The sequence below is a fragment of the Callorhinchus milii genome, unplaced genomic scaffold (genome assembly GCF_018977255.1).
Source record: "Callorhinchus milii isolate IMCB2004 unplaced genomic scaffold, IMCB_Cmil_1.0 Scaffold4, whole genome shotgun sequence".
NCBI lineage: Eukaryota > Metazoa > Chordata > Chondrichthyes > Chimaeriformes > Callorhinchidae > Callorhinchus > Callorhinchus milii.
In genome coordinates this window covers 13,146,514-13,159,796 of record NW_024704745.1, presented here as the reverse complement: position 1 = coordinate 13,159,796, position 13,283 = coordinate 13,146,514, and the positions used below count along the sequence as shown (strand labels likewise).

Sequence of the window (13,283 nt, the reverse complement as noted above, 5' to 3'; positions counted from 1 at the left end):
GCCAACATGGCATTAGCTTTCCTAGTTGCTTGCTGTACCTGCATACTAACTTTTTGTGACTGGTGTACAAGGACACCCAAATCCCTCTGAACACTAACACTACCTAGTCTCTCCCCCTCTAGAAAATAATCCGCTTTTCTATTTTTACTATCTAGGTGAATAACTTCACAGTACCTCACATTATACTCAATCTGCCACTTTCTTGCCCACTCACCTAGCCTGTCTATTTCCCTTTGCGTTCTATGTGTCATTCTCACAGCTTACTCCCACCTATCTTCGTATTGTCCGCAAATTTGGACACTAATTCCATTTAAAATTTTAAAAAATCCTTACATTAGCATTTGATATAGTGCCTTACTACATCTTCGATGCGCCTCAGAACACTTCACAGAATATACTGGAAAGTGAATTGACTGTATATTTTGTGGGCGAAAGTCTGAGAAGAGAGAGCAGAGAGTGTGCATTACACCCGACAACTGTCTGTCACACAGTGAGGACCTTGCAACTCCAGAAAATCCTTGAGGATAGAAGGCGAGTTCCAACTTATTTCAGAGATAATTAAATATGTAGCAAGACCATGATGCAGCTTGGCTTTCTCCACAAAGCCTTCGCCCTGAATGCTCTCACCAGCAGTTTTATAGCATGAAACATGAGCACAAAAAAAAATGGTAACTGTAAAGGAGCAACTTCTTGGATCAACAAACCAGAAAATAAAGTTGGGGAGAAAGCAGCGAATGGGATTAGAGTAGAGAGCTCCAGTGGGGAGTGAGAACCAGCACAGACTCAATGGGGAGAGAGCAGAGAATGGATTGGAGTGGAGAACTCCAGTGGGATGTTACCAGGTATAAGTAGGTTAACTCGAGGTACGTGATTTCAGTTCTGAAGAAAGACTGGACAGGTTGCAGTGTTTTTATCTTAACTTGAGACGATTGAGAGGGGACCTGGTATATAAAGTTATGAAAGGATTCAATAAGGTAGATGTTGATAGGTTTAACCCATTTGTTCGTGATTCCAAAACCACTGGGCATAAATATAAGGTAGCTAACAGGAAATCAAACAGGGAGTTTAGGAGGAACATTTTCACTAGAGCTTGGTGAGAATGTGAAACTCAGTGCTGGAAACTGTGGTTGAAGCAGAAACCATCAATGTATGTAGCAACAACAACAAGAACTTGCTTTTATATAGCGGTCCTCACGCAAGGCAGCGTCGCAGAGCGCTTGACAGTAGCGGAGCAAGGCGCCAAGCTGGGGGGAGAGGGAGGTAACCGTAGGTATGGTCAAATACGAAGGTCTTCAGGTGCGACCTGAAGATGGGGAAGGAAGGGGCAAGGCGGAGGGATAGAGAAAGAGTATTATAGAGTTTTGGGGCGTAGTGGCTGAAAGGGCTCAAGGGGCATGCAGAAGGAAGGAGCCAGTCAAGGGGGGGCAGCGGGTTGTGGGTTGGGGGTTAAGCAGGTTGGAGAGGTAGGGAGTTGCCGGGGCATGAAGGGATTTGAAAACGAGTGTGAGGATCTTGAAAATCGATCTGTTCAGTGATAGGGAGCCAGAGGAGCCTGACTAGAACTGATGTGATGGGGGTGCAGAGTTTAGTACAGGTGAGTATGTCGTCGGTGGAGTTTTGGATCAGTTAGATCTGTGCATGGTGGAGCTGGGAAGATCGATACAGAGGGTATTTGAGAAGTCGAGTCGGGAGGCGACGAACGCACGGACAAGTGTTTTGGCTGTGTATAAGGTACGGTCGGAGTCAGGCAATGTGACTGAGGTAGGGGAAGACAGTCCGGGTCAGGGACTGGATGTGTGGAAGGAAGGATAGCTGTGGATTTGAACCTGATGCCTAGGATGCACACTGGTTCAGTAAATCTGAGGTATGAGCCAGGAAAAGAGGAAACACGATGCTTATGTGAAAGAAAGTGGAATAGGGGTGTAGAAGAGGGGAATAGTAGGAGTGGGGACTCATGTAGAGTATAAATGTGAACTAGATGGGCTGACTGGCCTGTTTCTCTCCTGTATTATTCTTATGTAACTCTATATGCAAATGCAAATGAACTTGAGGATGATTATATTCTACCTCCATTGCTTTTCAAAAGACATTAAAAAAAAGCTGAAAACTACTAAAATTAAAGTATAAGAAACAAAGCGAAACTGAGTGCTCACAAAATTAATTTATCTGCGTTCATTCTGGGACTGTCGTAGATCTGGCCTCCCAGGGTTATTATTGCTTAAATTGGTGATAAGAATCTCCTTGGTAGTGTACATCAGGGAGCATTGATTGATTCATGGATTTCTCTTATGCAATCTGCTATGTCACAGTCACCCCTTTTACATCACCTGTCTTCAAGTTCGAACTCGCTGTTCATTTTCAATATAAGAGGGAGAAACACAAAAAAGGTTCAGCCTAGAGGTATTCGAAAATAAACCTCTGATTGACTGAAGCATCCCATTTGCATTGACTAAAGATCAATCTGGTGGTACTTGTCCCCTAGTAAAACAAATTCAATTAGTAAGAAACACTTAGCAATAAGCTAAATACACTCTGAAAGGGGGGGGAGCGAGCCATACCATGGAGATACAAATTAAGTGTGTAGAACCTTCTCAGCTTCAAGGATATTCTTTGCATATCAGTGATCCCCAGTTGGATTGCAAGGACAGATCCCTACAACCCTCTCACGAAGGTCACAGTGAACCGCTGCTTTTTGTAAGTCTTGGACAAACTATGCCCTATTTTTCTCTTGACTTGTATTCTATCCCAGTCATCTTTGCTCTCAGGCTGGGTGGTTGGGGTTCTGAGGGTGTGTGGGCAGTTTAGGTGGTGGAGTTGTGGAGCTGATGCTCTGTGCAGGGTGATAGCCTTTCTTTCCTGTATCTTACCCTCCTGCACTTCTCCAGATACAACTTAGAAATATGTATCAGTCATCTGCTAAAGTGTATATTACACCTGACAATTGTCTGTCACACAGGGATGATCTTGCAAGTCTAGAGAGTCCTCAAGAATAGAATGACAAGTTCCAACTTATTCCAGAGATAATGAAATATGAAGGGAAACCTGTCCATTCCCTCTGCTCTGCAGGCTCTAGCCTGCTCCACGTCCCCCGCCCTACCATTGGTGGTTGGGCCTTCAGCATCTCTGCTCCTACCCTTTGGAACTCCATCCCAGATTCCCTTTGCCTCACTCCCTCTCTTGCCTCCTTCAAGGCACACCTCAAGATCCTCCTCTTTACCGTGCCTTCAACCACCCCCCCTATCCCTACCCTCCCTGTCCCCCATATTCCCTGATCCCAAGGCGCCCCCTGCTCCAAATCCCTGATCGTCCAGCACCTTGGCACGTCCTCCCAACATGAAAGGCCATATACAATGTAATTTTGTATTGTAGAGAGAGTGTGAAGGATTGACTAGTGGAATGGTGACATGTATGGTCAATTCAAGAATTTTTGGCTTTCTATTCTGTTTCTGCTAGTGTGATATTATTGACACGTAAGTATCTATGTTTGGTTTTTGGGCAGGAAAGAAAATGGTAGTGATTTTAGTGGCCCCTCCACCCCATGCAACAAAATGGTAGCTGTTCCTGTTATGAGCATACGGAGCTCATTGTTCCAGGATTCCTACTGGACAAGGGTAAGTGGAAATAATAATAATATTTACATTTGATATATTATATTAAGACGTCTCAAATGCTTCACAGGATAAACTGGAAAGTGTAGTGACTGGGTATTTTGTGGGCGAAAATTACCACCAACTTGAAAATTCCCACATGAATCCACCTGTCAGCTTGAAACTGGTTCTATCATTATCTTTTTATTAAAAGGAGACAATCAAAGACCTGGACAACTACTTAGGGTGGGTGTGACAAACGAACAAAGCAAGTCACAACCTATGTGTTTAGCTCACAAACAGCAACAAATGTTATGCTTGACACAAACTCTATGAACCATCAGAGTCATTGTGCGCTGGCTTATCCGCTGATCTTCTGCACCTAATCGCATAAATAGACCCAGTGGTGAATTTGAATCCGCTGTGACAACTAATGAAGAATAGCTTTGGAGGAGACGCAGACTGGTTTGTGATTAAGGTTAGTCTCGCTGAAAAATAGAGACGTAACTAAAGGGTGGCTGAAGGAATTAACCTCTGTGCTTCCCTAAAAATCCATGATAAACTAGATGCTGTTCGAACAGTCATTCTACAGGATGAATCAAAAGTCCTTTCTCATGTGTCTTTGCGAGATATTCAAACTGCATGCCTTGTAGACATTTACACATATCAAGTTGGTGTCAACAATGTTAACAAATATGATGAAAGACATCTCCTGTAATAGCTGCACACTCTTTATGAATGTTGTCTTTAAAAAATAAATAATTCATAATTAAAAACTATGAGTAAGGACTTCTAATTCACCCTGTAGAATAATGAGCTGCCTGACCCCCAAGTCCCTGCTGCTGTTCGCTGGATCTTCTGGGGAGAGGTGACCTCTGGTCTGTGATCAAAATAGGTGACATTAGAACTACATCATCAAACTTAGGGTAGTGTTTAATAATCCTGAAATTGCACCTAATCGTACCTGGTAAAGGCATCCTATTTTAAAGTTAAGATTATGCAGAATTGTTAAATTCTATGTTAATTTGGAAACCATTTCTCTAAGAACTGCGGAAAACCAACTTTCAGATTAAGTCAAGACTGAAATTAAGAATTCTCCGTGGTTCTAAGGAATCTTAAAAGTTAAGACAATATAGTTTTACAGGCTTAGACTGGGTGACAATTCTGGCCACGCGTGGGGAACCAAAGGTAAGCAAATAGATTTAAAATGTGAGTGGGGGATTTATTTAATCTGTTTTGCTAATTCCAATTGTATGTGATCACTTTTATATTCTGTGCTGCTCCACAATCCATTCAGTCAAATTAGAGAGCAATAATGCCGATGTTGTAGGAAACTTAAGTGTTGTCTTTTAAGATTAATTGTATCCATTTCTATGGGGAATGGAAATGGCAGTGTTCAATAAGGATTTTTGAAAAAGAAAATTGCATCTTTAATCAGCAACTTCATTTAAATTAAACTATTTTACAGTGGATCCAACAGTGTAGTTATGAGCAAAAGTGCTATCACTAAACAGATTGCCTTGGTTCAATCAGTCTATTTGAATGAATTGTTTATGTAAATTACTGTTACCATGAATCTGACTACAAAATTTACAAAAGAATGAAGTTATTTGTCCTTCCTGATAACCTGCAGAAAAGCAAGCAGATGTAACAGACGTAGAAAACCCTGACATGTCAACTAACAGTCAAATCATATTATCAGTACAAGGGAGTGTTCCAAGTGTATGACTGGTATATAAATATGGCTAAGCATGTTACACAGACCACAGAGCCGCTACGATTCCAATCCAACGCAGTGAGCTTGCGCTGACAGTACTGTTATATCGACAAGCAGCAGATTTTCTGCCCTGGCACAATGCAGCGCTGTGGAGATGTGTACTTGGTAACAGGAGGGAATGGATTTCTTGGACAACAGATCGTGAAACTCTTGATGAAAGAAATGGAGAATCTCGCAGAAGTCAGAATACTGGACAAGTTGATGAACCAAGACTTTGTGCAATTTCTGGAAGGTTTGTTCAGTTTTAACTTTAACTTCCTCCCCTAGTTCCTCTTTAATGCTTCAGTGCTGAAAGCTGCAAAAATAAATTCAAAGATTTTACAGTGCACTTTATTGTCAGCGCTTTGTGGAAGCTCTTTTTTTCCACTCTGTTTAAGTTGTTTTTCTGCAAATTCATTCCTCCTTCAGTGCTCTCAAGTAAGACCGCACTCTCAGAACAAAGGGAGAAACTTCAAATAAAGCTTAAAACAAATTTATATATCAGTTTTCCTTGAACATTTCTCTGAAGTGTGACCGAGGGAGTTAATTTCAGCATAGAGGTTCTGATGCCAAAGCTGAGCTGCATTGTTGTTTAGACTATCCAACAGATGCTGAATTAAACATGAATGCTTACTTCCAGAGATAGACTGAGGGAGAAGGGGTGGCAATTATAGTCATACAGTCAATTTACTTGACACTTTGAGACATCTCAATAACGTGTGAAGGTGCAATATCAGATGCAAGGATTATTATTATTATTATTATTTTTATTTGAGAATACAACAGAAAAGTGGAGTCCTGCAGCTCAGTGGTTAGAGCACTCGCTTTGCAAGTGAGAGACCTGAGTTCAATTCCAGGCAGAGGGTGAAACCTTGGGCAAGTTTCCTTACTCCACACAGAGCCTAATAATAATCCCTCCAAAAACCCAAAACAATAATAAATTGGTCATTTTCAATCTACGACTGTTTGTGGGACATTGCTGTGCGCAATTGACTGCCGCGTTCGCCCACAAATATACAGTCAATTCACTTTACAGTGTGTTCTGTGAAGCGCTTTGGGACGTCCTCCTGACGTGAAAAGCGCTATATCAAATGCAAGGATTATTATTATTATTATTATAAAACGTTGATATTCTACAGGTTGACTTTCAGAAAACATTTGATAAGTTCTCCTGCAGAGAAGTTGCGGTTAAGCGGTTACGTTATTGACTTTGGGATCAAAAATAAATTTATAAAGTAGATTATTAATTAACCCAAAAAAAAGAAATAAAAGTTGGTTATCAATGGCAAAGTTAGGCATTTGTAATTTGGAGCTCCCCTTCTTAACTCTCTTCCCAACCCACCAACCTACCACTACCCACCTTCAGCAGGGACTGATCCAGGAATCCTTCATCTTATTGTTTATTAATATTGATAATGATACTCACTGTAAGCATAATATGTAAGTGTAGAGAAGAGACAAAGTTATGCAGAAAAACAGGATATTCCGACGAGATAGAAAATAATCTGAAGGAACAGCAACGGTGTCAGCCTGGCTCAGTTGGTAGCACTTTTGCCTCCGTATCAGAACATGGTGAGGTGAAGCATCAGGATTTTGAACTCATGGTCCAGGCTGACTCCGACAAAGTACTGTTGGGGAGTGGTGCATTGTAAGAGATGCCGTCTTTCAGCTGAGATATCAAACCGAGGGGTGGGTGGGTAGGTGGGTGGGTGGGTCGGTCTGGACATTAAAGATCCCACGGCACTTTTTGAAAAGAAGAAAGTGTCTCCTGGTGTCCTGGCTAACAATCCTCCAGACAAAATTAGTCATTCACTTCATGACTGTTTGAGGGACATTTCTGGGCTGTTGTTTGCTTACAAAATACATAGTCACCACACTTTACAGTAAATACCCTGATGCATTTTGAGATGTCCTCCAAGTGGTGGTATATCAGATGTGAGGCTTATTATTACTGAGTAGACAAAATCCATGAAAAATATGAGGCAATACTAATAAAAACAATAAATACGACAAATTCAATACAAATTCTGTGACGTGCTTTGAGTTGTCTTAACGACGTGATACTGCGCTATATCAAATGCAAGGGTTATTATTACAAGAACAAGTTGCACACAGGATAGTGCCCTGGAGCGCTTGACAGTGGCGGAGTCTGCCACTGAGCCAGGGGGAGAGGCAGGTGGGAGGTGACCACAAGCATGATCAAAAAGGAAGGTCTTTAGGCGGGATTTGAAAGTGGCAAGGTGGAAGGATTGAGGGAGAGAGTTCCAGACTATTAATAGTAATAATAATAATCCTTGCATTTGATATAGTGCTTTTCACATCTTCTCGACGTCTCAAAGCGCTTCACAGAATAGACTGTAAAGTGAATTGACCGTATATTTGTGGGAAAAACGCAGCAGCCAATTGCGCACAGCAGTGTCCCACAAACAGTCGTGGATTGAAAATGACCAATTTATTATTGTTTTGTTTTTTGGAGGGATTATTATTAGGCGTGTGAAGTAAGGAAACTTGCCCAAGGTTTCGCCCTGACCTGGAATTAAACCCAGGTGGCTCGCTTGCAAGGCGAGTGCTCTAACCACTGAGCTACAGGACTCCACTTAATGTTATTATTATTAACAAGAGAATAACTTGCATTTTTAATTTCTATTTGAAATATCTCGAGGCACTTTGCAAACATTTATTGGAAAGTATAGTGACTCTTGTAGGCAAGTACAAATTTGAGCCTGAAAGTTTCTATAAACAGATGTGAATGACTGATTAGCTGGAGAATTACGAGCTAGGGTATTTGCTTGAAGCAAACATAAAAAGCAAACAGATCATTCAGAAAACTGACCATGAGTAAATTAAGAAGGGGCATAATCAAAACAATAAATTAATAGCCAAGCACTGGGCAGGATTATAGACAATATCATTTATATAGATATTATAGAGAGTACAATAAGGAGATAACACATAGTAAAAGATAGCTGGAGGGCAGACAGGAAGGAACATCTAATAACACGTTTATACCTGGACCTAATATCAGTTTCAGCGGAATGTGTTTTGGGCATTTCATTGAACTTTTCATTCTTGGAACAATAAAACTGCAATACTCTTGCCCAAATTCCTTATTCTGTAGGCCTACAGAAAGCTGGCTTTCACATTCAGACTTGAATGATGAGTTTTCCAAAATTTTAAAGACAATGGTCGTAAAGCTAACATTGTGAGAAATTTCAGACCTCTATACTCAGAGATTTGTTTACATTATAGGAAAAACCCACTTTCATTTACATAGCACCCTTCACGTAAGGCAATGTTTCAGAGTGCTTTACAATGAGATGAGAAGAATTTAGGATGATGTGGCCATGGGTTGTTTGAAAACATAGGTTTTTAGGTAGGACTTAAGACAGAAAGAGAGGGAGCAAGACAATAACAATTTACATTTATATAGTGACCTTCATGTGACGTAGCATATTGGAGCGCTTGAAGAGGAAGGGAGTTTCAGAGGCTAAATCTGTAATCGAGCATTGGGGAGGACAAGTTTGCAGGGCTAAAGTGGAGAAAACGGGGGAGTGTGATTAATTTAGATAGCTCTTTTCAAAGAGCCAGCACAGACACGATGGGCCGAATGCCCTGGCACCTCCCTGCCTCTCGGACCTGCTTACACCACACTCCAGTATCTGCCTTTGCTCAGCCTGCTCTGGCCTTGTCCCCTCCACTCCACCATCTGCAGCCGTGCTTCTAGCCACTCCGTCCTGAAGCTATGGAACTCTTGGCCTCAATCCCTCCGCTTTGCCTCCTCCTTGCCTGTGTTCAGATTACACAAAGACAACAACTTCCATTTTTTTATATAGCGCCCTTCATGCGCAGTAGCTTCCCAGAGCGCTTAAAGACCTTCCTCTTCGACCATACCTACGGGAATGGTCACAGTGGAGTGTGTCAATAGTGGTGTCAACAGTTCAATGGTTCTATGGAATGCTTGGAGAATTTGCCTACTAAATCCTGTGAAGCACATTGAGATGTCCTTTTGACGTGATAAGGCTCTATTTTAAATGCAAGGATCATTATTATTAGTAGTAGAAGCGGTAATAGTAGTAGCAGTAACTACACTTCACAGTAATCACTTTGAGATATTTGGTCAAAGTGATGACACAAACATCAAAAGCAAGATAGTATTATTATTCAGTAAATTTCACCACCCAAAATTAAAATGTTGAATTCCTTTGACCACTTTACCTTAAAACATTTGTGTTAAAACACCTCATATGGCATTACAATGGCATTCCCGACCTGTACTGTGAAACTGACCTTATAATAGTCCTCTTTTTAAAACCTGGCAAACGATCTCACTGCTCCCAGCCATTTGTGGGAGAATCAAATGGCTGGGAGCAGTGAGGTGAGTAAAGCTAGTTAGTTACATTTATATAATTTTTTTTAAATGTTAATAAATGTTTTAATTTATTCTTCGCCCCCAAAATACATACACTACGATATATTCTGTGAAGCGCTTTGAGACTTCTCAATGACGTGATTATAATACTAATAATAATCCTTGCATTTGATGTAGTGTTTTTCACGTCTTCTAGGCGTCTCAAAGCGCTTCACAGAATAGACTGTAAAGTGAATTGAATTTGTGGACGAAATGCAGCAGCCAATTGCGCACAGCAGTGTCCCACAAAAGATTAGGCACTAGATCAAATGCAAGGATTATTATTATTATTATTTGATTAGCAAGAGTGATACAAAGTAAGAAACAGTAATCAATTTGCGTTTATTTTTTCTTAGTGTTTCTTGTAGTTTTTAAGGCAAGGAAGGTGGTAAGGAATACAAACTGCAAGTTTTAAAATCTCATTATCTCTTAGCAAGCACATTTGTTTCCTTCATTAAAATGCTTTTTTTTCAGGAGCTGGATACTCAGAGCATTTACATTTCTTCAAAGGAGATCTGAGAAACAAAGAGCTGGTGCAGAGAGCCTGCCGAGGGGTGACCTGTGTTATTCACTCTGCGTCTGTGATTGACGTTTGGGGTTACATCAGTAAAGAAGAAATTGAATCCATCAATGTTGAAGGTATAACTGCTTGGTTGAGGTGAAGGAGAGGAAAAGGTTTAGGAGTGTGTGAATGTTGACTATCACATTTCAGATGATTATTGCATCGTATCTGAACAGATTTCACTCTTTGGGTTTCATGGCCCCAACTAAAAACAAACTACTCTTGTATTTTGCTCCTTTGCACTCAGTAGCATTCAGAATGCTGCCTTAAACAATATGATGAAGTTAAGCGAGTCCATTGGATTCAGAGAAGTTGTAGCGCAAAACGGGACAGTTTGTCTGAATACTGGTGATAGATGATCTTCTGAAGCAATCAATAGTGAACCTGAGATTTGGGCACTTCCTATTTTAGATATGAAAATGGAGAGAATTTTAGCAATATCATCAATTTTGTAATATCATCAATCCTTACATTGACCAAACATGCTGCATTCCACCCCCAAACCTTTCATAGCAACCACAGTTTCTATGTTTTAATATACATTTATTAATTGTTTGAAGGAATCTCGTACATTTAATTCAGCAGAAATCTGCCACCTATGTATCTTTTATTGAGGTTTTCATTGGTGGGTTAAAATACTTTTCAGTGGTTTAAGCATGGAAGTGTTCAGAACTCTTCACTCTCTGTTGTTACTGGTACTCTTGGTTTCAGCAGCCAGAATATTATGTAATCCCAGCTATGGATTCACAGAATGAAATTTACTTTGTTTCACAACACATGCATCACAAGGAACTAATTATGAAGTTGTGCATTCCTATATTGGAAGCCAGTTTTAAGTCCTCAGTATGTAGGATTGCGACTAACATGACATGGGCAATTGACACAAGCATTTAAGAATACACAAGCAACTTTTATTCAGATGACACGTGTACAGCAGGTTTTATGGTACAATAAATTGGTACGATATTTGTGTATCTTTAACCGTTCAAGACTTCAAGTGAAGATGATAAAATTTGCCTTCTTGTGTGTTCTTTATTCACAGTAAAATAATATGTTGATTATTTGTTCTGTAAATGATACAACCTGTCTTTTTTTGTGATTGAGCGTGAATGAAAGTGTTTCATTTGAATTTGGCAGGAACTCGACTCTTGTTGGAAACTTGCCTCCAACAAAATGTGAAGTCTTTCATCTACACCAGCACTGTTGAGGTGATGGGGCCGAATTCCAGAGGTGATCCCATCAGGAACGGTGATGAAGACACAATCTATCCCATCACCCTCAAGTTTGAATACAGCAAAACAAAGCACAGAGCTGAACAACTGACGCTGAGATCAAATGGATGGCTCCTCCCTAATGGTGAGAAGATGATAACATGTGCCTTACGCCCAATGTACATTTATGGTGAAATGAGCCGCTTTCTGGTTCAACACCTCGACGAAGCCATTAACAATGGAGATGTTTTAGTGAGAAGCTCCAAGAAGGAGGCTCTTGTGAATCCGGTTTATGTTGGTAATGTGGCTTGGGCTCATGTCTTAGTGGCCAAAGCCTTTAAGGATCCAGAGAACATTGTTGGTGGACAGTTCTATTACATCACAGATGACACCACATACATGAGCTACTCTGATTTTAACTACAAATTGATGAAGCCACTGGGCATTCAGATCGAGTCACATCTAAAGATGCCTCTGATACTTACGTACTTTATAGCTTTCATACAAGAGGTGTTCCAATTCTTGATGAGCCCTTTCTTCAAATATACTCCCAAAATACCCAGGCAACTCATCACAATGTTAAACACAGAATTTACCTTTTCCAGCCACAAGGCTTACAAAGATTTCGGCTACACTCCACGTTACAGCTGGGAGGAGGCAAGACAGAGAACCACTGCCTGGTTGGAGTCCATTTTACAAGAACGAAGAGATGTTGTCAAAAAAAAACAACAACCCTGCAGCCCAAAGCACCCAAAGTGATGTTAATTTAAATTAACATCACTTAAATGCCAATAATTCCATGAAGAGCAGTTCCCCGTAACAAATATATAAACAAAACAAAAAAATCACACCCCAGTTTATTTCAGTTAAAAGAGACGTGTTTAGTTGCCTCATCTGCTTCTTGTTAAGTTTGTTAGATCATTTTTGTTTTTAGTCAGGTCATAGCGTTGGGTTCGCAATGGAAAGCAATGAAATTATGATTGGGAAACAAATTTAGATTTTACAGGAGGAAAAATATAGGAGGACCTGTCTTTAGTAGAAAATGTCCTCTAAAATATACAGAGTTTTAGACAATAAATACTTTTGAAGTTGAAAAAGCATGACAGTGATCACTAATAGCAAAACAGAGCTGCTAAAGGGATACTTTAGGTCCCACTGTCTATTTTACATGTAGGACCATCTTTAGAAACATGGCCACTGATCAGGTAAAACCTGGCTCCAAGGTTTTAATTCAGTCACGTGCCAGAACTGCAAAGATTTTTTGATTCTATGGTGGACACATCCTTTAATATAATGCAGTTTGAGGTGTCAGATATTTATCCACTACTTGGAAAGCTTTCATCTGCTGTCCAGATAAGATAACTCTTTGTTCTTTGGTATAGAATTCCTATGTATATATGTATCCCTTGTGTAACACTATAGAATTTATTATCCAACAAGACTTGTGTGCTATTTTTGGCATTGACTTTCACAAAGGCCATTGAAATGTTGGAGAGGGTACCGAGAAGAGTGATTAAAATATTGCCCACAAAATATACAGTTAATTCACTTTGCAGTATATTCTGTGAAGTGCTTTGAGACATCTAGAAGATGTGATAAGGCGCTATATCAAATGCAAGGATTATTATATTATTATAAAGATTGAGATTCCAGAAGATTGAAACTAACCCAAGTCTTAACCTTTCAGACCATTTGGTCTTTAAATTTACTATTGTGTAAAATTGTAGAAAATTCAAAATTCAATCTTAACTTGGAAGTT

General features: G+C 40.1%; 1 protein-coding gene across 1 annotated transcript; it reads left to right on the top strand.

Moving 5' to 3' along the window:
• The first annotated feature begins 5,357 nt into the window (after nt 1-5,357).
• hsd3b1 (hydroxy-delta-5-steroid dehydrogenase, 3 beta- and steroid delta-isomerase 1) lies at nt 5,358-13,093 on the top strand. The gene is made up of 3 exons (XM_007895878.2): nt 5,358-5,596; nt 10,226-10,390; nt 11,451-13,093. The coding sequence occupies exons 1-3, from the start codon at nt 5,443-5,445 to the stop codon at nt 12,281-12,283; spliced, it is 1,152 nt and encodes a 383-aa protein (XP_007894069.1). The 5' UTR covers nt 5,358-5,442; the 3' UTR covers nt 12,284-13,093.
• Nucleotides 13,094-13,283: the final 190 nt, after the last annotated feature.

Coding starts and splice junctions, on each gene's coding strand:
- hsd3b1 (XM_007895878.2), top strand. CDS start 5,443: ATGCAGCGCTGTGGAGATGTGTACTTGGTAACAGGAGGGAATGGATTT. Junction 5,597..10,225: donor CTTTGTGCAATTTCTGGAAG/GTTTGTTCAGTT, acceptor CTTTTTTTTCAG/GAGCTGGATACTCAGAGCAT. Junction 10,391..11,450: donor TGAATCCATCAATGTTGAAG/GTATAACTGCTT, acceptor TGAATTTGGCAG/GAACTCGACTCTTGTTGGAA.